The 27639-nt window shown below is 37.8% G+C and overlaps 1 protein-coding gene across 1 annotated transcript in view; it reads right to left on the bottom strand.

Annotated features, from left to right (window-relative positions):
* Positions 1-27639, bottom strand: part of DNAH5 (dynein axonemal heavy chain 5) — a 207251-nt gene that overhangs the window by 85836 nt on the left and 93776 nt on the right. The window contains 10 exon segments of the mRNA XM_007451616.1: positions 1965-2188; positions 3657-3870; positions 4063-4185; positions 12605-12739; positions 13645-13787; positions 15044-15245; positions 15677-15853; positions 18536-18777; positions 21309-21455; positions 26131-26284. Of these exon segments, the coding sequence (XP_007451678.1) occupies positions 1965-2188; positions 3657-3870; positions 4063-4185; positions 12605-12739; positions 13645-13787; positions 15044-15245; positions 15677-15853; positions 18536-18777; positions 21309-21455; positions 26131-26284 (1761 nt within the window).

The raw sequence follows: 27639 nt of genomic DNA, 5'->3' as shown, positions 1-27639 counted from the left end.
ACCCCGCGGCACGCGGGACCCTCCCGGACCGGGGCACGAACCCGCGCCCCCCCGCATCGGCAGGCGGGCTCCCAACCACTGCGCCACCAGGGAAGCCCTACTGGTTTCCTTTTAACGTGAACAACAGCTTTGGGAGCACATTAGAAACAAAATCCTAGGCTAATGGTTTTCATTTGGTGTGTTATCACCAAAAAAGGACATTTGGGGTTGTCAAAATGACGTGGGAGACGTTACTGCCATTTGTACAGGGGATACAAGGATATAAAACATGTTTTGCACAGTCTTAGTATACAACAAATTGTTTATGAATATAACTGTCCTATTAAAAAATAAATAAAATAAGTTAAAATGTACTTAACTTCATTTCAAATTGGTCTCATTCAAGTATAGTAAATAGAGAGTAGTGTATATTCCTTTTCAGCCTTTAAATTAAAACAAAAACATTCCTAGACAAAATATTAAATCACTCTGAACAACCAACAAACTAATACTCTACATAAAAGTCTTATGTTTGTGATCAATTAGTCTGTTTGGATAAGGCACCTACATTCATGTGGCCAGAGCATAATATAAAAAGTTGCATATAAACAACTCTCATGTATGCAACCGAGATCATTACAAAGATATATTTACTTAACACAGTGTGAAGGAAATTTATGGCAAAAATCTGGATTATCTGCATAAAGCAGTCACCTAGTCTAGATAATCCAGGACCCAAAATTAACTGGAAGTTGAGAGAATTAATTGCTCAATATACCTGTTCCTATAGAAAGCATAACAAATGTTTGTCTAAGCTAATTATTTAATATGAAACACTGGTGGAAATTTCTTACCTTGGTAACGTTTTGCAAGTTAGAAGGCTTTTAAGCCATTATATTACTAATGATCAAATGTTCTTTGGTTGCCAGAAAATAAAATTTTAGTAAAATATATTTAATGATTCACTTACGACAAAAGTTCATGACAAACCAATTGCTAGACCAGTTTATGCTGATTTTAAATAAGCACCAAAAAATGGCTACTCAAAAAGTAATTTTGGAAGACTGCATTCCACAACACTATTAAGTTGTCAATGACTCTGAGGGAAAAAAATCAAGTTAACATGTTCACTGCTGTTAAAATGACTCCCAATTCTCTGTAACATGGAGACTGAGTTTTCCCCAAAATGTCCTCTTGTAGTCAGTCAGCATGGTTACCTACTTTGTGAGCATCTGAGGCAAAGCTGAGTTTTTTTTAATAGTCCACATTTGATGTGCCTAGTGACCGTTTGGTTGATATCTCAACTTTTTCGGTGCATTTAAGTGGAGAAGTCCCCTAAAACCTATTTGCTTAACTACAGCCTTGGTTCCATAAAAGGACGGAAAAACAGGCTGATGTTGCCTTAGCCTTATGCTTTGGCAAAAAAAGGCATACTGCATTTTTACATACGACATACTTTACAATTTTACATATTACATACATACTGCATTTTACGTACTAGAATTCCCTTTTAGTTCGAAGAGCATTCTTATAATGCTAGGAACTCTTTTATTCGAGTGTACGTACAAATGCTCATTTTTCTGTCAAATGAACTTTCTACTCTTCTGTCTCTTTTCAGTTTTACTAATATATGTATTTCTTTTAGTACATCAAGTTATATGGGAAAGAAAGATCACGGATGATTAACAACAAAATGGTTTCATTCTTCAGTTTTGAAAGTTTATTTATAAAGATAATTACTTTTTAAAGTTAAAATGTCAGGTTTATAATATGAAGTTTATAATATGAATAATAGGAAGACATATAATAAGATCAACAGGGATTCTTTCCATTATTTAGTATAAGAAAATAATGATGAAAAAATATCCATGCTAAGACATCCCAAAATATTCTCATAATGCCACTAAAAATTGCACTACTAAGAATATTTAGAGTTTATAATAAATAACAAAGTTACTTGTTTTACTCTCTTATGTATCACTTACGTCTGGTTCCTTGATAACCTCTGACGTAGTGTTCAACATTCCCTGCCAGATCCTAGAAAGATCTCGAAGGTTAAAAATATAATGGAATTTTGCAGGGGTAGGGAGCATTTTAATCTTAGTCATCTGCCACAGTCGGCGTGTCAGGGGAACCAGTTTCGTCACTGAATCTCTCACTTCTTCTGAGAAGCCCCTTTGGGTACAGTAGTATCCTATCCCAATCACACCTGAAAGGGGAAAAAAGTCATAACACTTTGACTGACAGTTCAGATCACCTAAGTGAAAATGAAAAACATTATAATGCAGAGTACAAAAATAATTCAACATTTTAATAGTTAACCACATATTAAAGAAATTTCTATTAATTAATGTTCTTTGGGGGTTTTTTAAACCTACAAAGTAGGTATAGTCACAAGCAAGTTAGCCTTCAAATACTGAAAAGTTGACTAAGAAATACTATTGAAAACTCTAGCTGAACTGATTCAGTATTATTAAATGGGTAACAATGATGAATATATAAAGTTGCCTTAGAAAAAGATAAGAAAAAGGGAGGTTTCGTGAATCCTCTAAGATTTCTCCATTCTTTTGTTGCCTTTCCATGCATTATAAAATATTTTAATTTACAGGTAAAATTTTCCAGGCAAAAAAGAATAATTAAAAGCGGTAATAGGGCTTCCCTGGTGGCGCAGTGGTTGAGAGTCCGCCTGCCGATGCAGGGGACGCGGGTTCGTGCCCCGGTCCGGGAGGATCCCACATGCCGCAGAGCGGCTGGGCCTGTGCTCTGCAGCAGGAGAGGCCACATCGGTGAGAGGCCCGTGTACAGCAAAAAAAAAAAAAAGCGAAAATAGTCATTCCTTCTAGTCCATTTTACTTCTCCCAAGTTTAGATAATTCCCATGTCATTTGGTTTCCAAACCTTTGCCCACCACTGTGATTGAAGGCAGATACTGCCATACTGCACTACCCTAGGGCACTAAGAAGACATTCTAGTCTGCCAGAAATTTATTAGGGTAATCTTAGTTAGTTTTTTCTCAGTTGCAATTTCAGAAATGGTAAATTAGTACCTAACACGAATGCATGCAAAACTTTACACTTTTTCTGAAAAGAGTGATTCCATAATCAGTTTCTAAACTCATTTTCATTTCTCAGTTAAATAATTATGGTTATCGATTGCGCTAGTGTTTCTTGGGTGAATTTATTTCTGAAACGCTGCATATATAATCAATCAGTAATTTATTACAACCCTATAAATTACTCTGAGGATCAGACTCTGGCTAATCTCCACTCTGTGCAATATTATTTCTTTGGCCAAAATCGTTATATGGGTTGGTTAGGTATCAGCTACATAAACTTTTGGTATGGCACTATATCAATGCAGACCTCAAATATGTATACCCACGAGGAAAGCATCTCATCGTGTCTAAGACCATTTAATGTTTAACCTCCTGGCTTAAGAAGCTAGCGACAGTTTCTTAAAGAAATACATAGGCAGAAAAAATCTACTTAGCACTCAACTCAGTACATACATAATAAAGTAAATCTTTATATAAACAAAATACACTGCTTGAGAGTGATGAAGCCCGTAGACTAAGGAACCACCCAATGCTCTTTCCGTGTTGACCTCTAGGTGGACATATTCTCACTGGAAACCAAGCAGGGATTCTTCCCTCCCATGCCCCACTGACATTCACTTTACCAAAGATCTTGTCCACAGAAGCATCAGAGGGCAACGTGCAGTTAAATATAGAGAACTGCCTCTTGAGCCTTTGGGGTATATCATTGCGTCCGCCCCCAGGATGGATCATAGCTGCTAAAAACTGTATGTCCACAATGCTGGTAAACTCCCCAGGCTTCTCTAGGTTATAAAATCCATTCTGTCCCATCAGTTGTCATACTATCTCATTAGTAACCTAAGAAAGACAACTTTCAGAATTAAAATGTCATTCCTTTATATCCCTGGACGTAACTCTTTGAGTGTTTTCAAATAATGGACCTTATTGGAATTTAGGAATTGCAAGTTGAAAAAGTAAAAAATATTTACTCATCAAAAAATAAATCAATGAGGAATTAGGCAAATAAAGTGCACAATAGGATCGATATACCTGGTCTCCCCACTCATTGATTATTGGCATGTTCACATCATCAATAAAACCAGTCATCTTCTTTCCTGCTGGAGGGCCATATGTTGTGCCCATGCGTTTATCCACATAGCTCTCTATTGTCCTCTGTTAAATAGAAAAGTCAACAGAAACATCTGTGAAAATATCCCCTGACATGGTTAATTATTTTAAAAATCCAGGAAACTTTGAAATGACAGAAATTACTCAGAAAAACCCCAAAATGTCCCTTAATTCTGGAAAGCAGGGCATGAGGTACCTAACTTTTCTTGCATAACGTTTATAACCTTTGAAAATCTGGTTTAATTTAGGAGTAAAGAAAATTCTGATCAATGTAAATCTTGAATGGGATGAGACTCTTCTGTTTATTTCTACAGACTTAGTTTTGTCTTATTGTGCCTACGTTGGTGACAATATAATATAACCCTAACCCCCATTATTCAAAGGTCCAGCCCTCCTCAAAGTTTCCTTATAATCATAGACAAAGCTAAACAGGGCTACTGTCCAAGAGGCTTCTCAGATCTTGCTCTGAGCTCCAAGGGCTGCCATAATCTGAAGACTGTTCTCTCTTTGTTGAGAAATCTGCCAACTGGCTTCTGCAGCTTCGGTGGTACAGGAGGAAACTGCACTGTGCTCTATAAAAAAATGTCCTAGCAATGTGGAGAGGAATACTAAAACTGACAGAAGGGGTGGGTGTTGGAAGGAGTAAGGGGGACATGAGGGAAGAACCCCAGACTACTGACTACAGTATTAACATTTCCATGGTCATAGAGTTTAGTCTGGAAATCAATCAGTTGTTCAGAATATATGTACTGAGTAAGCAGAGCCAGCACTGCAAAGAAAACAGAAAGGGCTCACACGTCTCATGCTCCGGAAACTCAATCTTAAAGACCTCATTTTATTCCCACTGATTCATGATTTAAGTCATGTTAAAGATAATGTATAAATATAAGAGAAAGTGGAGGTGTATTGAGATAACATGCATTCTCATCCTATCCAAAAAAGAGTTTCCTTATTTCATGAAGAGCAAACCAGTTAAAATGACATTAGTAACCCTTCAAGATACAACCATGAAATAAGGCCAAGATATAAACAAAAATCTATACATCTGTCCTTGAATATTTCCCCAGTTTGGTAATTTCAAATTGTAATTTTCTGTCATCAATTTAATGAACAATAGCAAAAGATGTGAACATTTTTCACCATTTTAAAATAGAAAGATATATAAACATATCACACACATTTCCCATGACAACAGTACAATGGCAAGAAGAATTTCATATTCCCCTGACATAAAAGAAAACTGTTTAAAGTAATGTACTAGGCTAAATTTAGCTCTCCTCAATGAATTTAAATGGATAAAGCAATTAATAATCTCTTGACAACTCCCTATGGCAAACTAGAGCCTTGCAGATATTCCCTTGTCCGTTAATGAGAACTCATAGGCACATGAAGATTTTATGTCTTGGGGGGCCTTCTAAGAGCTAAAAGCCATAGGTGGAACAGGTGACATAATATGGAGTAATAGCCACATACCTGCACTTCCTTCCCCTTCATTATGACCCTAATTTCTTTGAAATAGCAGAAAATTACTAGAAGGAATTCATTTTAATATATAAAATTATTACTTTTATATATATATATATATATATATATATATATTCACAGAAAGAACCATGCACATGCACACTCGCGAAAAGGGATATATATATATATATATATATATATATATATATATAAAATTAAAAAGCTAGGTTGATAAAAACAAAAACAAAGGAGGGAGAAAAATTTAATACCTTGTGAACCTAGAAGCTGAGACTTCTTCCTGTGTTCGTAACTGCTGGCCATTAAATAGCTACCGAATGAACTGGGGAGTTGGATAAGATCTCCCGAAAGCCTGAAACAGTAACTTCATGTTCTCCTTCATCATAGGTCTATGTGTTTGGGAATATTTAGGAAAACCGTAGACTTGGACTCGTATCTCCAACTGGACTTCCCCACTTAGATGATCCAGAGCATCACAAAATCAACATATCCAGACGCAGCCGTCTCTGTCTCATCACAAAATCTGCACCCACCCCTAGGTGCTCATCTCAGGGATTAGCACCAACTACCTAAATCTCAACCAAACATTTCCACATCCAACATCGAGAAGTTCTACTGCAATTTAAATACTGCTTTTTAATGTATCTCATCCTGTCTGAAAAACAATATGCCCTTGATCAGTTATTTGTCTTTCTAATACGGATTAATGCCACAACCTTTTAAATTGCCCTCCCTGCCTCCAGTCAGGCCTGGAAACTTCTTCATAAGTCATATACAATGTCTATATTGTGTGATTTACAATTTTGTCTAGACTCTTCTGTCTCCCCAAAGAAATCAGTTTAAAGAATAATTTATCATCTTTGTAGTATTCTGCCAGCCATCTTCTCCCTGGTCTCCTTGATCTACTGTCCCATCTCATCCATCTTTTTGGTGATATAAACCATGGTCCAGTTAATAAAACCAAATAGATATATTCATTGATGTGACTATTGTCTGTCTCTCCCACTAGAATGCAAGGGAGGCAGCACCTTGTTTATCTTGTTCATCACTGCCTCCTCAGTGTCTAGAAAGGTGTCTGGTACAATATACTTATCGGTAAATATTTGATACCTAGATCAATAAAGACAAGAAACTTGGGAGCCATCTTTAACTTTTTTTCTCTCTCTCCCATCCCTCTCCTCCAACACTATCCACTCAACCAAAAACGAGTCCTGTCTGTTCTGCTTCTCAACCACAATTTGAACGCATCCTTGTGCTCTTTCTATTCCCACTTTTACTGTCTTGGTCCAAGTCAACCTCTCTCTGGAGGAATCACTGTAACCATCTCCTCTCAAGTCTCTCTGAGTACAGCCCTCTCTCTTCCATCTGCAGCCAGAATGAACTTGCTGAGTGCTGATGTAATCCTGCTTAGTATTCCAGTGGTTCCTTATTAGTGACTTACAAGGAACACCATGACGCTCCCTGCTCACCTTCCAGTCTCATTTCTAAACATTCCTTTTCAGGCTCTTGGTTCCGGCCCATCACGGTCTTCATTCATTCATAGTCAGTTAACAATAAAACAGTAAAATGATGCTCCTCTCAGACTGATTTACAGTATTCATTAAGAGATCCTTATTTACATATTCCTAACGTAGCCATTTCTGAGCCAGAAATCTCTCAGCATTAGTAGTACCCAAACACAATTTGTGAAATATTGACTTAGATGAATGATCTTCCATAAAAGTCACTTCTCTCAACCCAGCTTATTGGTAAAGAGTTGAAATCTCTAGCGAGGGCCTGGACCAAGGGTAGTTTATGCCGTTCTCTGAGAATAGACAATAACTTGACTCTGAAATAGGAGAATGGTAGTCAGCATGACATCATCTGAAGCAATTGGGGCACCTAAACAACTTTCTGACCTCATTGTCTGTCTAGCTCACACATACATGGGATACTAGAGTGAACCCCAGCTGTGACAGTGACATTTTAGACGTAAAACACAGATGGTTAGTCATCCAGATAGACTTAGGAATGGGGTTGAGGAAAAGCCATTCTACACTACTCTTCTTCAATCCAAATGAAAAGCTCTAAAACTGGGGCAATTCAATTTTCTGAATTAGTCTCTTAATAGACAACTCAGCCTCTGTAATCTCTAAAATATTAACATTATATAAATATTAAATTCCCCCAAGTAATGGTCAACTCTTTCATTACGTTTAGTCCTGTGATTCCCTAACAAAATGAATCCCCTCCTCCTCTGGGCCCCAGGGTACTTAGATTACTCCATAAGTAGCACTTATCACATCAGCCATACTTGATTGTGCACATGTCTGTTTCCCCAGCCAGCGGGAGAAACAGGTACAGTTGAGGAGGTTGTGCACTGCCCAGTTCTTGCGTTCACTATTCGCATTATTGTCTCTGTGAATGGGACATAACACAAAATCTGCGTAAACTGCAATGGCCTTATGCAATAGCCCCGACTGGGTTTAAAGTTAGAAAAAAAAGGGGTTAAACTGCTACTTCCCCCACTTATTAGCTTTATGACTTATAAGTCGTTTTAAACCACATAAGTCACTGGACCACAGCTCAAAAGTGGGAATGTATATAGAGATACATAAATCATGTATATGTATGTGTGTGTATACACACAACAGAATATTATCCATAAATGATATAATACATGTGAAGGCACTTAGTGAATTTAATGCATCATAAAAATGAAAGATATTTTTATTACTATAGGTATCTCTATATATCAGCACTTAAATCATTCTTCATACATATTACATCCAATCAAATTGAAATACAAAATATACTTAAGTTTAGGCTTCCATGTATCTGCTATTTAGCTAAAAGATAAAAATGGAGAGCTTATGCTTTTTATTAAGAAATCTACCTTTCCATTTTATTGTAACTCATCAAAACCAAATGAAAACAGAATTATATTAGTAAAGTTTAAAATTCTCAATAGCACATTATAAAAAGTAAAATTATGTCAAAAATAACATGAAAATATAATAATAAGTGACTAAAAGCTAAAAATAAAAAAAAAATGCACTGTGATAAATCAGCCATTTTAATATTAATAGGAACAAAGAAAAGCCATTGGAAGGATCAGATGGGTGAACTGGAAAAGCACAGTGGAAGACATGGGAACTTGGTTTCTCACCCAGGTTCTGCCACCAACTAACTATCTGGGAACTCAAATGAGTACTTCAATCTTCCTCAACCTGAGTGTGTTAATATTAACTGTGAAACCTGACATTTTTAGAGAGCTTTTTACCATAAAAAAATACTTTCACATATTATATCTTAAGAGTCTCCTCTGGAAACTGGTCTTCAGGCTATGCTCTGAAGCATAGAAAGGATTTTCTTCAATCACACGGGCCCCTACAGGAAGCAAGAAGGAGGTTGGAAGGGATTTCAGGATTTCAGGGATTTCAGGATTTCAGGGATTTCAGCTCCAATTCCATCAAAGCAAATCCCTTGTTACCTGTTTGATAGATTAGCCTTCTACATAAGATTTCATTAGGAAAAGTGGTTCTGAGTCTAGGAAAAAATGTGGAATTTCCTTCCAAGCTCTACAATTGTCATTTTCAAAAAACAAAACCTATATATACACAAACATTTGTAAGACGGTTGTTGCACTCAGAATACTTCGAGATTATTTTTAGAACAGAGAAATCTTTTCAGAGATTCTCTTAAGAAATTTTCTTTTTCGTCTTATTTTCTGTATTGTTTACATTTTTAAAGGTACGTGTGAATTACTTTCAAAAGTAAAAAAATTAAAACAATATTTGTTTTGAAAAAAAAAATCATCTCTCTTAAAAGACGGACTGAAACTTCCTCAGCCAAAAAGAGGGTGACCATATAATTTTGGTCCAAACTTCATACTTTGGATAGTAACAGGGATGCTATTCATTATTCATCTGAGACAACAGAAATTAACTGGACAATCCCAGGAAAAGAGGGACATAGAGTCTGTCCTCCTGCTGATAAAAGATGTGAAAGTGACACCATGGTAAAAACAAAGGAAGTTCAGATGAAAACAACCTGTCAAGTAACAGACGTGTGTCCTTGACACATGTGCCATCATGGCAACACGGGAGGGATGGACGGTATCTATTTTCTCACCTACAATTTCAATTTGGTTTGGATCCAAATAAATGGGACACACAGAGACAAATGCTCAGCTCCATCAGCCCTTGTTTAGCATGAACGGCTGAAAATTATAGTGAGAAAGTTAATTACAGCAGTTTGGCTAATTGGAAGTTTTCTAAAACTAATGAGTCTAGCTTAATTGAAAGCCCTGATGCTTAGCAGTCAAAACAGGCACTAAACAGACCAGATGATCCTGTGAAGCCTCTGAACAGAAAAAGAAATAGTGAAGTGTTGAGACCGCTTTCTTACTGAAGGATAGGAAGGATTTGGGTTAAACATCAATAGCTGTGAATCAGATAATGGAACCCTGAAGAATACAGATGTTCATGTTATGAAAACCTGCTTTTTTCTTCTTCTAATGTATTATACTTCGATATGGTACTGCTTCTAGAAATTTATTACATGGTTCATGAATTTGTATATTAATAAGCAGGATGTTTTCTAGATTACGTGTGCCTTTTTCTAGGAAATTAATAAGTATTTCATGCTACAGAGACATAAAGCACAGGTCTTTACCACCTGAGAGGTGTAAATATCACCAAGAGTTACTAGCAAAAATATGTGACAACTCCTTGCCATATACTAAAGAATTTGGCTAGCCTTTGTCCCTGGCTCCTAGGAGGGAGCCTTTAAACCCTTGGAATTTCCCACATAATAAGAACATCTTTGTTATTCATCGTGGGCCCCTCAGACCACTCATGCCAGAAAGACCAAACTATGATTAGAGTGTTAGGGCTTTAAACCACGTGATATCAGCTGACTTCCCAGGGGGAAGGGGTTTGGAGACTGACTTCAATCACATGGCCAACCAGTCATGCCTATGTAATAAAACTTCAGTAAAAACTCCAGACATTGAGGCTCAGGCGAGCTTCCTGGTTGCTGATATACACAGATATGCCTGGAGAGTAATACATCCTGAGGACAAAGAAGGTTCATATTCGGGACCCTCCCAGACCTTGCCCTATGCATCTTCTTTGGGCTGATCTCAATTCATATCTTTTATAATAAAATCATAAGCATAGCATTTTCCTAAATTCTGTGAGTCATTCTGGTGAATTATCAAAACTGACAGGGGTCATAAGACCTTTCAGTCTGCAGCCAATTGTTCAGAAGTGTTGGTAGCCTGGGAACCCCTGAGCTTGTGGCTGGTTCTGAAGTGAGAGAAGTTTTGTAGGCACTGAGCCCTTCACCTGTGAAGCCTGCACTAACTCCAGGTGGTTGCTGTCAGAATTGCACTGCAGCCCTAAAGATTCAATCCACTCCCAAGAAATGTGAAAAGCTAGATTGCTACCCTACATAATGAAAAAAAAAAAATCACACTTTGATTTAATGCTTAACAATCTGCATCCACAAGTAAGGTTATATTATAACCTTTAAAGAGATGTTCTCCAAAAGTAAAACAAAGTTTTAAAAATATAAAATAGTATCAAGGGAATGTGTATAATGTTAGCACCTTGCCAGCCTAGGATAATCTAGTGTGCAGTTCCCCAAACACAAAAATGCCACTGCTGAGTCGCTGCAATCTGGGGTTCACCTTCGATCCAGACCTTCCCAACACAACAGTGTGTAAATGATATTCATTAATGATAGAAGGCTAGCCAGTTTTGGAAATTCCATCTCTAACAGAGGAGCATAATGTTTTGACAGCCTTATTTAGAAACTTAATCAATGGTCTTAGCTTTTTGGCACTCTGTAGTCACCAGTTACATCAAGTGATTAAAAAGTCATGATTTAACCTTGTTCTCAAGAATTTTCATTGCTCTTTGATATTTTCATTCCAACAACTAAAGAACAACGAAGTTAATCAAAAATGAAGTTCTTTGGATTTGAATTCCCCTAAAAATTTCCCTTCCATTTTCAATTTATGAATGTACCTTTTCCTAACTCTTTTTCATATGTATCTTTTCAAGTGTACCATTTCATACATTTCAATTTATAAAATGTATCTTTTATTAATGTATTAACTTCTAATAAAGGTATCATAGATTATTTGCAAACAATTAAAGCATGGACTGAAGTTTAAGATTTACTCTCTGGTTTCTTAAATAATTTAGGAATAGGAGAAAAAGAACCAGTTAGCCACTGCAAGCCCTGGTCAATCTTGGCAGTTCCACTGACAAAAGCCATGCAAACTTGAGAGTTGTTCTCTGTTCCTCCTCAATGATACCACAAGCAAAATCTCTAATGTGCTAAGATTCTAAGATTGTATTCCTTGCTGCAATGGATAATAGGAGCCATTGGGGAATGTTAAGTCAGTGAACAACAAGATAAATAGGAACCAGAGATTATTCTTTGATGCTAATACCCTGTTGTGGAATCATGAAGTAGATAATGTAGAGGTGGATGGGGGAAGGGAGAAAAAGGAAACAGCATGAAAAGTATTTCCTTAGATATATTAGCAGCCCTAGACTCAAGAGAGAGACCATCAAAGATGACTCTAGCGTGTCTATCCCAATGACTAGAATAATAGTAACACCCACAGAAAAGCAGACAGTAGGGAAAAGAAGTAGGTTTAGGTGGGGAATAAATAACATTTCTTTCAATTTTGGATTTTGCATGTTCACAGGCGTTTCTACAGAGATATTCTAAACGGTGTTGAGGCTTTTAACACCATATATAATCTTTTTGTTTCTCCATAATTTAAGATTATACGTTATCATCCAACTAGGGGGAGATTCTATTGCAACAGAAAACTAGAGATAATAGAAGACGTATGCAGGGATTTACTATGGCTGTGAAAGTGCACATGAAGTTCAGTGGGTACAGCAGAACAGCATGAGATTTGAGCCTCCAAAGCTTATCACAAACCTGGGCTGAACCGGCAGCACCAGTGAGCCAGTACCTGAAACATCAGTGGGGTGGTTGCAGAAGAAAAGTTCAGACTCTTGATCATGTGGCTTTCAGGATCGTACTTTGACATAAATCCCTTGATTATGACCGTTTTGGCTGTTCCTTGTTCACCAATTAACAGCACAGCCTAAAATAGGAGTTGAGAAAGAAATCCAAGAAACACAATAAAATTATTGTCATGGGCTGGATTGTGTCCCCACAAAATTTATATGTGGAAGCCCTAACCCCCAGTGCCGCAGAATGTGACTACGTTTGGAGACAGGGTCTTTAAAGGGATGATTACATGAAAAATGAGGTCGTTAAGGTAGGCTCTTGTTCAGTCTAACAGGCATCCTTACAAGAAGAGGACATTTTGACACACAGAAAAACAAGGATGCACACACAAAGACCATGGGAAGACACAGTGAGAAGACAGCCATCTGCAAGCCAAGGAGAGAGAGAGGGCTCCAAAAAAACTAAACCCGCCAACACCTTAATCTTGCATTTCAAGCCTCCAGAACTGTACAGAAAGAAATCTTCGTTGATTAAGCCACCGAGCCTGTGGTATTTTGTTATGGCAGCCATGGCAAAATAATACAATGATCAAAAGAGAAGGATTTCTCTTTAGAAAAACAAGTCAAAATTCACTTTCTCTCAATATATGAAAAATCATTACTTAATTATGAATTAAAGCTATTCAACTCTAATATTGTTACTGAGGAATAATAAAAGAAGTATATTAATTTGGGTAATACTTACATTTATTCTAAACAGCAACATAAAACATCCTAAAATAAATGCAAGATGCTTCATGTTTTCTTTTTTCTCTTTTTAACATCTTTATAGGAGTATAATTGCTTTACAATGTTGTGTCAGTTTCTGCCGTATAACAAAGTGAATCAGCTATATGTATACATATATCCCTATACCCCTCCATCTTGCATCTTCCTCCCACCATCCCTATCGCACCCTTCTAGGTGGTCACACGATGCTTCATGTTTTCAAAGGACATTTTTAAATATGTTACTTTTAATAAAAGTGAAAGAGCCATACCTTGCCCTGTTTAGCAATGGTTTTAATTAGGAAGTCAGTTCTCACATTGTCAACATTTGGCACCAGGATGGAGCCATATTCTGGGGTGATATTAGATGGATACACATATTCCTCAGTACACGTCTTCCAGTGCATCCATTTACCTGAGGTGAACAGAGAACATTTACATCTTCATATTCCTATTAATAATTTAATTCCTAATTATAATGAGCAGACTTCCTTGAATCTCATGAGGCCATCTTCCAAAAATTCCCCACAAAGTAAAATTCATCAAATTCAGACATCTAAGTATTTCAGTATGTGTTCACTGAGTCAAAATTTCCCAAGAAACTATTCTCAAAGTGGTAATATTAGGAAATAGTAAGAAGTATCTTGGAATTTTCTTTTTAAACATGTAGGTTTTCAATAACAAAAAGTGTGTATAGAAATACAGGACAGGGGACTTCCCTCGTGGCACAGTGGTTAAGAATCCACCTGCCAATGCAGGGGACACAGGTTTGATCCCCTGTCTAGGAAGATCCCACATGCCACAGAGCAACTTAGCCCGTGCACCATGACTACTGAGCCCGCACACCACAACTACTGAAGCCCGCGCGCCTAGAGCCCGTGCTCCACAACAAGAGAACCCACCACGATGAGAAGCCCGCACAACGCAACGAAGAGCAGCCGCTGCTCGCTGCAACTAGAGAAAGCCCGCGCGCAGCAACAAAGACCCAGTGCAGCCAAAAATAAATAAATGAATAAATAATTTATTAAAAAGAAAAATACAGGACAGTGATAGTCGTATATACCTCAAATCATTTTTCATTATGTACTTCCCTAACTGCAAAACCAAAAATAAAACATCCTAGGATGCCATATATAAATATTATGTATATTTGTATTTCATATATGTACTTTATATATATGTATGCACATTTAAATAAACTTAAAGTATTGCAATACATGCATAGATACAGATGTATAGATATCCACACCTATTTCATAAAAATATGCCTACTTTGTCATTTTTTTATAAGTTGCTGACTATATCGAATGAATGGCTGAAATGGATCTGATTTGGTGATTTTTTTTACTTGTTTTTATTTCATTAAAAGTTCAGTACACGATATATTTAACAAGAAAATGTGCATTTGGAACTCAATTGAAATAAATATTTGGAAAAGAAACAATGGACTCTCTTTCATACACACATAAACATTTCCATTTCAATTTTACAGCCAAGAGTTTTAATTACCATTTAGAAATATAGATGATAGCTAGCTAGCTAGCTAGCTAGATGATAGATTGATAGATGATAGATAGTTTATCGGTAGATAGATAAATAGAGTGCAAATATTAGCCATTTTGGAAAAAACTGGTCCCACGTGTGATGGATGGATAGAAGAGAGGGGCTCACCATCAGATGCGACGTAATAGTCAAACATGGTGTCGTCAGGCCCTGCTAGAGGCGGCAGGTCCAAGGCCAGCCTCTCCTGGGAGCACAGCCAGTGTTCCATGCGACACCGGCCATCCAGTTCCAGCACTGCCCCGACGCTCCACATCAGGGAGAAGACGTAGAGTCTCCCCAGGTGCTCCGGCATGACCTCCCCACCTTGCTCCTGAGCACGAAAGAAACTTTTGTTTTACTTACTTAATTCTCAAACCAAAACTTGGCTTTGATATTTTAATGAAAATAGCAAAGATCTAAAAGGGATAACAGTTTTCCCCCAAAAACGAGAACGAGGGAAAGATGAATAAAACTGGAGAACAAATGCAGAACTGATCTCTGGGAATACCAAGCTGGTCTCCAAAATAAATTTTGAATGCTTGTTAGATGACTGCGAACCTGCCCCTAATCCACGAATCTGTGGTTTGCTTTGTGGAAAAAAAAAAAAAAAAGAAATGAAAGAAAAACACAAAATATGCAGTGTCCATGTTTGAAACCTCCCCACTTCCCTATGGTTCTAAGAATCATGTTCAAATATCGCAGACCCTGCACAATATGGCTCAGCTAAAAGGAGAGCGAGTTCTAGAAAGTTGAGCAATTTACCTTGAAAGGGATCAGGCCTTGAAGCATGTTGATGCTTTGCATGATCACAAAGGCCTCCAGCATCTCCATCTGGTATTCTAAGTTCTGAATACTGAAGTGATACAGGTCTGGAAACGACTTGGTGTACAGCTGACGAAGAATTTCAGCTTCTTGAGGCGAACGTTTTTTAAGAAAACCCTGTTGGTTTGCAGATGAATGCATTAATTGAATTTATTAGCACACCAGAAAAATGGCCATTTTTGGACAAAAGTTTTCTAAATATCAGTTAACAATAATAATTATAATATCTAATGATTATACTGCACTTCTGATGTACCAGACCTTGATATAAATTCTTTCATGTATTACCTCATTTAATGCTCAAAACAACTCTGTGAGGTAGGAATTGTTATTATCCTTTTACAGATGAGGAAACTAAGGCTCAAGGAGTTTAAGCAACATGACCAGGATCCCACAGCTGGTAGGTGTCAAAATTCAAACCCAGAGTCTGATTCCAACATCCCTACATGCAGCTACTACACTACACATAAGCTCATGTCTTGAAGCAAGAGGGAGGGAAAAGTCTTTGGCTCTTGATTAAAATATGCTAGGAGAAAATGAGGAGGCATACACATGGAAATAACTTAGAAAAAAGAAAAAGGAATAAAAGATGAACAAAGGAAATCCATCCCCAGATTTTTCAAAATAGGAAACAAAGGTTTATCACAATTTTATTTCTTCTAATTTAATGAATAACCAATGTAGAAAAAGCATCAAAGCATACTCAGGAAAATGGGGAATTTAGTCATTTGGAAAAACCCAATCTTAGGAAACTACATGTGATTCATAACAAAATACCACTTGACACAATATTTTCTTCGGGTAAGGAAAGTTCCCTTGGCATCAAGAGATCAGGTCATTCTTAGAGATTCTGAACAGAAGCAAAAAAATGTTGATTCCCAATCATCCATCATTTCATGAATTCAACATGATCGCACAGCGACAAAAAGGAAACATAGCACTTTCAAGTTGATGGTGCCATGTAATCAGCGTGGCTCACAGAGGCTCGCGGATTCCCATGAACCCAACTTCCCCATTGGTCTGCCCTCTAATAGTTCTCTCAGAGCTGCCCTACCCTGCCCTAAACACCTCCAGTCTTGTGAGTCTTGCTTCTTGCTAACCATTTGTAAGCAACTTAGCGCTAACGTAAAGGCCTTATTCAGCCTCAACGTGGACAGATATAATAGAAGCTCATTTCGTAAATAGCAAACTGTAAATATTCATTAGCTAATAGTGTAAAAGTATTGTTTAAAAGCCTTTGTGAATTTAAAGTATTTGGGGGAAAATCACAAATTCATTTTCACTTGGAGTTTGCTGCATCTGTGGTTACCAAGGCTGAATCCATTGTGGTACTTTTTTTAAAAAATTTTTTAAAAACAATAACTCCTGCACCTTCCTCCTCAGAGATTCTAAATTGATAGACTGAGGTATGACACAGTCATCTGCATTTTTTTTTCTTTTTTTTTTTTGCGGTACGCGGGCCTCTCACTGTTGTGGCCTCTCCCGTTGCGGAGCACAGGCTCCGGAAGCGCAGGCTCAGTGGCCATGGCTCACGGGCACAGCCGCTCCGTGGCACGTGGGATCTTCCCGGACCGGGGCACGAACCCGTGTCCCCTGCATCGGCAGGCAGACTCTCAACCACTGCACCACCAGGGAAGCCCAGTCATCTGTATTTTAAAGAACTGTCATTGGTGATTATTCTTGCAAAGCCAGGGTTGAGAACTCTTTCTCTGTATTCTTCTTAAAGGATGGATAATTTAACTGTGAAATCTGAAATCTTCAGAAGCATTTTCAATGACATATCCAGCTGTACTTCAGTATCATTTTGCTTTAAAATCCCCTCCTTCACATCTTCATCTACTTGATTTAAAATATGAATTCATAAGTTTTCAATCAGAATTATCTCCAAAAAACTTATGTAAATGAAAATAATAATTTGACCAACAATGTCAAAAGTGATTTTACAGGTGGCTTGTCTAATAAGCATTCTGCCTTACACTATAATATTTATTTAGTAAAATATCTAAGTATGCAAGGCATTCAATTATAATCATGATAATCAACATACTCTAACATACATTAGTAGTAATAAAATAATATACCTTATCATGAATTGAAAAGATATTATCTGAAATATTATTTCCAAGTGCAAACTTAAAACTAATGTTATGACTATTGAATCTCATAAAAATTCTTTATATGAATTTTAATAAACTGTCTCTTCGAGTTAATATTCTAAGACAGTTGTGTTCATGGGAATCCACGAGCAACTGAATGAGTACCTTTTTAAAATATCATGAGTCCCTAAAGTGATAAAATTTAATTTTCCTTATTCACTCACAGTTTGGTGGGATTGTTTTTTTTAATATTTATTTATTTATTTGGCTGCGCTGGGTCTTAGTTGCGGCATGCGGGCTCTTAGTTGCGGCATATGGGATCTAGTTCCCTGACCAGGCATCGAACCCAGGCCCCCTGAATTGAGAGCTCAGAGTCTTAACCACTGAACCACTAGAGAAGTCCCTAGTGGGATTATTGATTCACCTAGGCCTCACAATTATCCCCCAGCCCACGGGGTGTAATTCACAGGTCTAAAATTATTAGAACTGAAGAACCCTGAGCACTGAAGAAACCTGTAAGGGACAACCTGGGCTGAAGGTCCCAGAGCATTCAAGGATCTTCCACAAACATTAGCATTAAAATGCAATTACACCAACAGGTCTGCAGAAAAATCAGCGCACACTCTAAAAGAATGCTAAAGGATCTGTTTCCCTCTTTAAGTATACCAAAAAAAAAAAAAAAAACCAAAGATTCCAATCATACCTCAAGAATAGGACTCCAATCAAGGACAGAAGAACTCATGAAAACCATCCCATTTCTTGAGACAGTAGCAGGCGAAGCATTGTCAATGTTATGAGGTTCGAAAACAATCTTGCAGTTTGGAGCCATGGGAATCCGATCACCATTGGCAAGGGTTAGAGTTTTGTTATCATCCAAAACGGAATTCAGATTTTCAATCCAGATGGCATCTACTGGCCCATCAAGAACTATCCAGATATGCTCCCCTAGAACATCCCGCCAAGGGCAGGGAGAAAAGCATACACACACATATATGCAGATATACATAACTACTATGCTTGAGGAAGTGCTATAATTTGATGTAATTTTCATTAATTTTTAAATAAAGCTTTGATCTAAATGATTATCATATTTTGTCACATAGGACTCTTCCTGTTCTTTATATAGCAGTTGTTTAAAGCCCATAATCAAGAACAAGTCATTAGTTCATTGAACAGATATTCCCTGAGCACCTTCTCTGTATCAGCACAGTTTAAGGGTTATTGTGATAAAAAAGACAACATCCTGCCTTCACAGAGCTGACTTTCTAAGGGGTAGATGTGACAATCAAACCAATGTGCAAAGAAATATATAAGAAAAACTCAGCAGGATAAGAGGGTGAGGCATTTTAGATAAGGTGGTCAACGAAGTATTTCTGGAGGAGAATGAAGGGACGTAAAGATCTAGAGCTAGAATTTTTCAGGCAGTGGAAACAGTAGTTGCAAAGGTCCTGAAGTGGGTACAAGCTTAGGGTGATCATGTTCCAGGAACAGCAGGAAGTCGAACCTGGTTAGAAAGAAGAAGGGAAGGGGGAAAGGGATGTGAGTGATGTCAGAAAGGCAGAGCCACGGAGTCCATTCTGGTCTGCACACGTTTAGTCTGAGATGTCCAACAGACAGCCCATAGAGCTGTTGAGTTGGGAATTCAAGGGCTAGAGATTAAAATGTAGAAGCCATCAGCTTAGAGATGGCATTGAGAACCATGGCCTGGGTAAGCTTCTTCTAGATCATAAGTATAGATAGAGACAAGAGGTCTGAAGACACAAGCATTTCAACGTTTAGCCTTCTGGTAGGGTCTCCTGCCCGGCTTCCTCCCTCTGGCTGAGCTCTCAGTGAAACAGAAGTAGGAGGCGACTCAGCCAGTAAGGTATCCCTGAAGTCAAGTGGTGGAAGAGTTTCAAGAATAAGAGTGATTGGGCTTCCCTGGTGGCGCAGTGGTTGAGAGTCCGCCTGCCGATGCAAGGGACACGGGTTCGTGCCCCGGTCCGGGAAGATCCCACGTGCCGCGGAGCGGCTGGGCCCGTGAGCCATGGCCGCTGAGCCTGCGCGTCCGGAGCCTGTGCGTCGCAACGGGAGAGGCCACAACAGTGAGAGGCCCGCGTACCGCAAAAAAAAAAAAAAAAAAAAAAAAAAAAAAAAGAATAAGAGTGATTAACTGTGCCAGATGCTACTGAGAGCAGGATTATACTGAGAATCGATAGACTGTCCAACAAAAACGCCCTTGTAAATTTAGGTATTCAGTTTAATAGTTACCCTTAATTTCTTAACCACTAGTTACTCTTACTTACCAACACCATGACCAAGTTTGTAGTTCTAATTTTTATCTCTAATTTAACAACTGTGGAATATTCTAAGTCAAATCAAATGCTATGAAATTCCTAATCGTGCTCATTCAACTAGCAGTTTAAGTAAAATGATGATCTGATCACCAGAGTCCCTGTGAAAGGAAAAGTATATGTTGCCTTTCTGAAAAGGACTTCAGCAAAACCTCTCTAAGCACCTATTCTTTAAGGTAACATTTGGTTACTGGATCTGTGTTTACACAGGATTATTGGAACAAATCAGACACAAAATTTTATTGTATTCCCGTAAAACAGCAGCAATTTCAAATATGAGGACGCTTTAGAAATGAAGCGTTTTCTTTTCTCTTTTAACAATTGGTGTTGGGTTGATGAGCCACATTCTCTCAAAGAGAACATCAGCGGTGCCACTTTAAACGTTTTTCAACAGAACACTGTTGCCCAAAGTGTGGATTCGTGAAGCCCAAATGTGTCGTCCTCCTGCTATAGTCTTATTTGTCCCTGCAATTGCTTTGCACTATGCTTTTCTCTTACTCATTCAGGAGTGGGGGGAGAACTGATGTCACCTCTTCCATCTGAGCTTATTTTCTGGGGCCACTGGGCTCAAGTCCCTAAGTAAGAGACTATTCAGAGTGAACCAGTAGCCCTTAAGGAGTGTGTTTAAACAAAAAACACACACCCGTGTACATCTAAAAGAGAATAATTTGTTAGACTTCATTCTTTGATATACACAGTTTTCTTTCCAAAGAAGCCCATTTCCTCCTGTGATTTTATAGGAGAATCGATTTTCTAAAAATAGGCCATACTTAAACAAGAGTACCACTTTTTAACTCTTCAGTGAAAACAGTGATGATGGAATCACTTGAATACAGTACTATCAATGTTCCTTAACAGCTTTTTCTAACTATTTTATCCTAAGTGTCCACAGGAATATAGAAATATTTTTTTCAAAAGGAAAATAATTCCCTTTGTAACCAAACCAAAAGAGGGGGTATTTTAAATACACTAATCAGTCATTTCAGTATTTCAACATTCACAAATATCGTACTGATTTATGAGTTCTTGGTCTAGGATAAGATATAATATGGAGACTACAGTTGTTCTACTAATTTTAAATAGCCACAAAGGTTGTTATTTAGAAGTACACGTCAAAAATTATACTTGTAATTCATCTTCTACCTTTCTTAGCCCTCAATGTTTTCCTCCAAAGAGTAGAAAATATCCCTTCGGTCCAATCATTCGTTGCCACGTCAAGCCGACCAAACATCTGTGGAGCCGTAATCGCTTTGGGATTCATCCTCATTTCCCGGTGTGCTTTTCCACAATCTATACCAAGTAAATACAAATTTTAAACAACTCCCATGTAGAATGAACCATCATTAGGCAACATTGCACCAATTTGCAGTGTACTGTCAGCAGGTGTTCAAAACATGAAAAAATGCAAAATTACATTGAAAATACATGTCTTACTGCATTTCAAGTTATCATAATTACCCTCATTATATTTTATTGACTAAAGCACTTTTTATCTTCTGGAAAAGAAAACTGCATGTTACATAAGGGGGAAAATGCTACCATGCTGGAAGTGATGAAGGAGTTAATGTAGGATGGAAGTTCCTCAAATTTCACAGCTCAAAACTCTTCTGGTTTATGGTGTATTAGATTAACTCTTATATCTGAAATGTCACTTAAAGATACCTGATTCTCTCTGTTAACAGCTTTGATTTACTGAGATATGGTCTTACTCATCTGGAAAAAAATCAGCTAAACTAATGTTACAAAAATCAAGGATTTTTCTTCTGTGGTCAGCTTCAGAAAAGGTATTCAAATCTTTCAAACCCTAAAACTATTCCTAAATAAGATGGATTCTGTACATAGGGCACGGTAGTTACTAAGTAAAAAACTGAAGAATAAGATTTAAAGTATATTATATGTGGAATCTAAAAAAATGGTGCAAAAGAACTTATTTACAAAACAGAAATAGACTCACAGACATAGAAAACAAACTTACGGCTATCAAACGGGAAAGGGTGGGGAGGTATAAGTTAAGAGTTTGGGATTAAAATATATACACTACTATATGTAAAATAGATAATCAGCAAGGACCTACTGTATAGCACAGGGAACTCTGCTCAATATTCTGTAATAACCTAAATGGGAAAAGAACTTGAAAAAGAGTAGATATATGTATAATTGAATCACTTTGCTGTACACCTGAAACTAATACAATATAGTAAATCAACTGTATTTCAATTTAAAAAGTTTAAAGATTTAAAGTATAAAATCATAAAAATAGAGGCTAAAATATTACATACTGTGTGAAAGACTGACAAACACAGGCACACATATATAGATATGTACACTGGAAAAGGTGTTACATTAAAACCTACCTAGAAAATTAGAGAATAGTTATTTTTTTCCAAAATCACAAAAAGAATCAGGGTAATTATTTACAATATTTTACAGTGCTGAAAAATTCAACTTAGTCACAGTTCAGCTTTTTCAATACCTGACATCCGTAAGACTGGCAACATTTTTTTAAAAATCTAATCACACTTTACAAAAGGCCAGCAACCTCTTCAAATGTATCACAGGTGAAAACTGAACTTGGTCTGTTGCCCATACAAGAGAAACTATCAAAAATTATTTCATTATGGCTGTAGGTAGAATTATATCATATTCATTTAAATACGATACCATACATTTTTATAAGAGCACTCTAAGGGAAAAAAAAAAAAAACGGTTGACTTTTTAAATGTCGGTTAAACTAATTCCTCTTAATTCTTCTCCTAGGCATTTCTTGACTGTCCTGATCACTCCACCTTCATGGACTCTGCCCCAGAGTAAGCACCCTTTTCTTGCCGTCACCGTCTTAGGACCTCCTTATTGAAGTTCCCAGACAGCCCCCTCCCCCCGCCCCCGCCCCGTCCCAGTCTATTCTCTACGCGGCCACCGGATGGCCTTCTACACACAGGGCTAATCACACCACTCTCCAGCTCCATGGCTTCCCATTACCCACAGGATAAAATCTCGGTATTTACCGTGACTTACAGAGCTTCTCATGCCATGCCATCTGTACTACTTTGAATTCCCCCTGGAAGCAAAGCCTGAGACAAAGACATGGGACCTGAGAGTTTGGATTCAGGGGAAAGAGAGAGTGAGAAAGGAAAGGAGAGAGAGCCAATAAAGGGCTCATTGGTGAGCTGGTCACAGATGGAGTGTCCCTCTAAAAGACAGGAGGTGGGACATTTCCTTTCCACTCATTCCCTCATTGATTAAGGGTATGGCTGCCTCAGGAGCATTAATTCTCACCCAACCCCTTCTTCCAGGCTGAGCCAGTTCTCTAGCTTCAAGGAAAGTCATAAGGCTGAAAAACCGGGAGACACCGCTGGCATTTGGGGGAGAAACTCTCCAACAGCTGCATCTGTAGCAGGGGAGGGCCAAAGGGATGCGGCCCTGGGCACCAATAGCATCTGCTATACCTCCTCATCTCCCCCACTGCCACAAATTAGATTTCATCCATGCCAGAGAGCTTCTCCAGGCATTTCAAGCTCTCGTCAGTCCCTCCTACCTGCTCAGCCTCTTCTTCTAAGAATGCCTTTTATCCATCTGCTACTCAACCCTCAAACCTCAGACGAAGGAGCACCTGCTCTGTAAGCCTTTCTAGAATTCCTTCGAAAGGTTTCTGATCTCCTTTGCCTCTGCTCACATCATAATCGTCCAAATCTTCCTCATGTCCAACCTTCCATGCCGAGTTACAATTACCTGTGTCACTACACTACACTGTAAACTCCTTAGACACGTTCATTTTTTTTCCATGCCTGCTTTCCCATTTCTAGTACAGAACCTCAAAGTACAGAACATTAAAGATATTTGATGAACAAATACAAGATGAATAAGGGAACAAATAACATACATGGGTCCTGCAGAAGTTCAACCCAAGTACTTTCTCAATCTTTTGGATAATCAAAGTTTTCAGTAAAAACCAATGTCATTTAATATAACAAATGTTTACCCTACATAGTAAAACCAAGAACAGGTTAATAAACAGCAAACAGTCTAATAATTTATTCATCTTTGCAAAGAACTTCTCCAAAACCAGTGATGCCATATTGATTACATCATTTAGACATATTATACACAATATATCTCTGTAGTTTAATATTTAGTACTCATTTTGTTCAAGTCATTGTACCCAGTGCATTTGTAGTTTACTGTTAACAGAAGGCAGCTTCATAACAACAACAAAAGCATCTTTAAGCATAATTTGAGAAGGAGAATATATCATTTTAATGCTGTGTAAAAATCCCAAAGCAAAACCTTAATAGTACACATGAAAACCATGTGGTAAGTTTTGCAGGTGTGACCTCTCAGTTTTGGTGGAGGTAGGTGCTAGCTGCGAGCATAAGCCTGTCTCAGTGTGAAGACCCCCTGGTAGAGACCTGAGGTACAGAATTCACTTCGTCCCATAGCTGAGGAAATTGAGACTAAATCTAATGTATGCAGGACCCTAGAATAAATACAGACCATAGTCACCAACCAATATCGATGCATTGGGGTTCCATGAGCTGACTGGAAACCCAGCCGGGCAGCTTTTCCTTGTGGGACAATGTATGATGCATTCTAACAGCCAAAAGTTCTGTGAAATTTTGGAACTGCCATGGCTAAGGACTGTGAATACTTTTAAGAAGGAAGTTGTCAATGTCTAATCAGAACCGGAGAATACAAGAATAATCATGAAAAATGTAATGCCCATTATCCTTAGATAACTTTAGGTTAGGGACTTAGATGTAAAACTTAGGGACATCTGGAAATTAAATACGTTTATTTCACTTCACAAGAAAAATATCTGATTCTGGGTAGGAAATTAGTTTATAATTAGGGTGATTTTTCAATACATAGAATTTAAGAGCTGGGATTAGAATTATATTTATTGAGAGGTAGCATCTTGTGTTAAGTCATAAGTGGCAAATGGTATGGTTTACTGGGAAAATTCTGGGTTTTTCATTCATGGGACCTGACCTTAATTTTGAGTCTCATCATTTACCATCTTTTTGACACTGAATATTTCTGAAGTTAAATTTTGACTTTTTGGTACAAAATGGGGATAATGATAGCCACATCTCAAGATCATTTTGAAAACTAAATGGCATAACATATGTAAAACATATAGCACAGTCCATAAAATCACTTTAAAAAAATGTTTTTCCTGAAGCATTATTCAGAAAAGCCAAGATATGGAAACAACCTATGTGTCTACCAATGGATGAATGAATAAAGAAGATGTGGTATACATACACAATGGAATGTTATTCATCCATGAAAAATAAGGACATCCTGCCATTTGTGAAAACATGGAGGGACCTTGAGGGCATTATGCTGAGTGAAATAAGTCAGACAGAGAAACACAAATACTGTATGATATCACTTATATGTGGAATCTAAAAATGTCAAACTCAGAGAAAAAGATTGTAGAACGGTGGTCACCAGGGATTGGAGGTGAGGGAAATGGGGAGATATTGGAAAAGGGTACAAACTTCCAGTTATAAGATTAACAAATTTGGAGATCTAATGTACAGCATGGTGATTATAGCTAATAATACTGTATCATATACTTGAATATTTCTACGAAAGTAGATCTTAAATGCTCTCATCACAAAAAAGAAATGGTTATTATGTGATAAGATGGTGGTGGTAGCTAATGCTATGGTGATGATAATTTTGCAACATATAAAGGTATCAAATCAACACACTGTACACCTTAAACTTGCACATGTTATGTGTCCAAATTATATTTGTATACAATAAAGCTGGAAAAAAAAGTTTTTCTCCTCTGGTCCATTAATGTACTGTGTTATCTCTAAAATCCACCCAATAGTCAAAAAAGTAGCATCCCCTCCTATAAATATATGCTACCATACATCTACATTTGTGTCCCTCTTGGGGCATTCACATGTATCACAACAGTTTAAATATGTCTCCAGATTGACTGCCCCCTTACCTGTCATGGCGTTCATCAAGGTGTGGATGCAGGTGGTTTTCCCTGCTCCACTAGGCCCCAGGGTCATCATTCCATGCCGCACTCTCTGTGTTTCAAACAACTGGATGACTTTCAGCTTCCAAGGAGGATGGTTGATTAAACCAGCTTCTTCAACCTGAAAACATAACAAACCGCTCACATTGGGCCACATGAACAGATATCTGGACTTATCATTGTGCTCAAAATAAGTAGAGACATGGAGCGAGGTTAGAGAAATGGGGAATTATTGTTAATGCATATGAAGTTTCAGTTGGGAAAGATGAAAAAACTTCTGAAGACAGACAGTGGTGAGGTTTGCACAATACTATGAATATACTTAATGCCACTGAACTGTACACTTAAAAAATAGTTAAAATGGTGCATTTTATGTCATGTGTCTTGCCACAATGAAATATATATACTTTTGGCTGCACCGCAGGGCTTGTGGGATCTTAGTGCCCCAACCAGGGATGGAACCCGGGTCCACGGCAGTGAAAGCCCGAGTCTTAACCACTGGACTGCCAGGGAATTCCCAATAAAAAAATATATTGCATAAAAAATATATATACATAGGCAAAAGCAGGCTGAACATAATCAAAATGATATCCCAGGCAAACAAGAAACACCTACAGTTGACTTTGGGAATTAAATACACTTATATTAACATTTTATTGAATGTATGTATTAGGAGCAACTTAAGAATAAAGGCTCAAATACCAAAATGTGTTTTAAATGTTTAATTTAAAAGATGATATTTAATTTAAAAGATAATTTCAAGGGGCTTCTCTGGTGGTGCAGTGGTTGAGAATCTGCCTGCTAGTGCGGGAGACACGGGTTCAAGCCCTGGTCAGGGAGGACCCCACATGCCGCGGAGCAACTAGACCCGTGAGCCACAACTACTGAGCCTGCGTGTCTGGACCCTGTGCTCCGCAACAAGAGAGGCCGCGATAGTGAGAGGCCCGCGCACCACGACGAAGAGTGGCCCCCGCTTGCCACAACTAGAGAAAGCCCTCGCGCAGAAACGAAGACCCAACACAGCAAAAATAAATAAAACAAATTAATAAACTCCTACCCCCAACATCTTCTAAAAATAAAAGATAATTTCAAGCATACCAAGTTGACTGATATTCCATATCAATGTCAAGCCATCTTTATAAATCTTCTGGATAGTTTTTAATCTATCAAACACGTGTATGGAAGCTACGCTGCCAAACGCTATTCTAAGTTTAATCTTCTATGAGATTAGTACTATTGGTGTCTTCATTTTATAGGTAAGGAAACTGGGGCACAAAGAGACTAAGCAATTTATCTAAGATTATTAGTTGTTAAGTTATAGAGTAGGGATTGGAACCCAAGAAATTCATCCCTATGGTCCATGCTTTTAACCATCATGCTATGCTTAAATTCACTATAAATGATGCTCTTATTTTTACTTAAATAATTTTGGATAATAATCATGCATCATTTTATGCTATGTATTTTCTCTTCCGA

The sequence above is a fragment of the Lipotes vexillifer genome, unplaced genomic scaffold, assembly GCF_000442215.2.
Source record: "Lipotes vexillifer unplaced genomic scaffold, Lipotes_vexillifer_v1.1 scaffold590, whole genome shotgun sequence".
Lineage (NCBI taxonomy): Eukaryota > Metazoa > Chordata > Mammalia > Artiodactyla > Lipotidae > Lipotes > Lipotes vexillifer.
The sequence above is the reverse complement of the archived record's forward strand: the minus strand, read 5'-3'. Positions and strand labels throughout refer to the sequence as shown.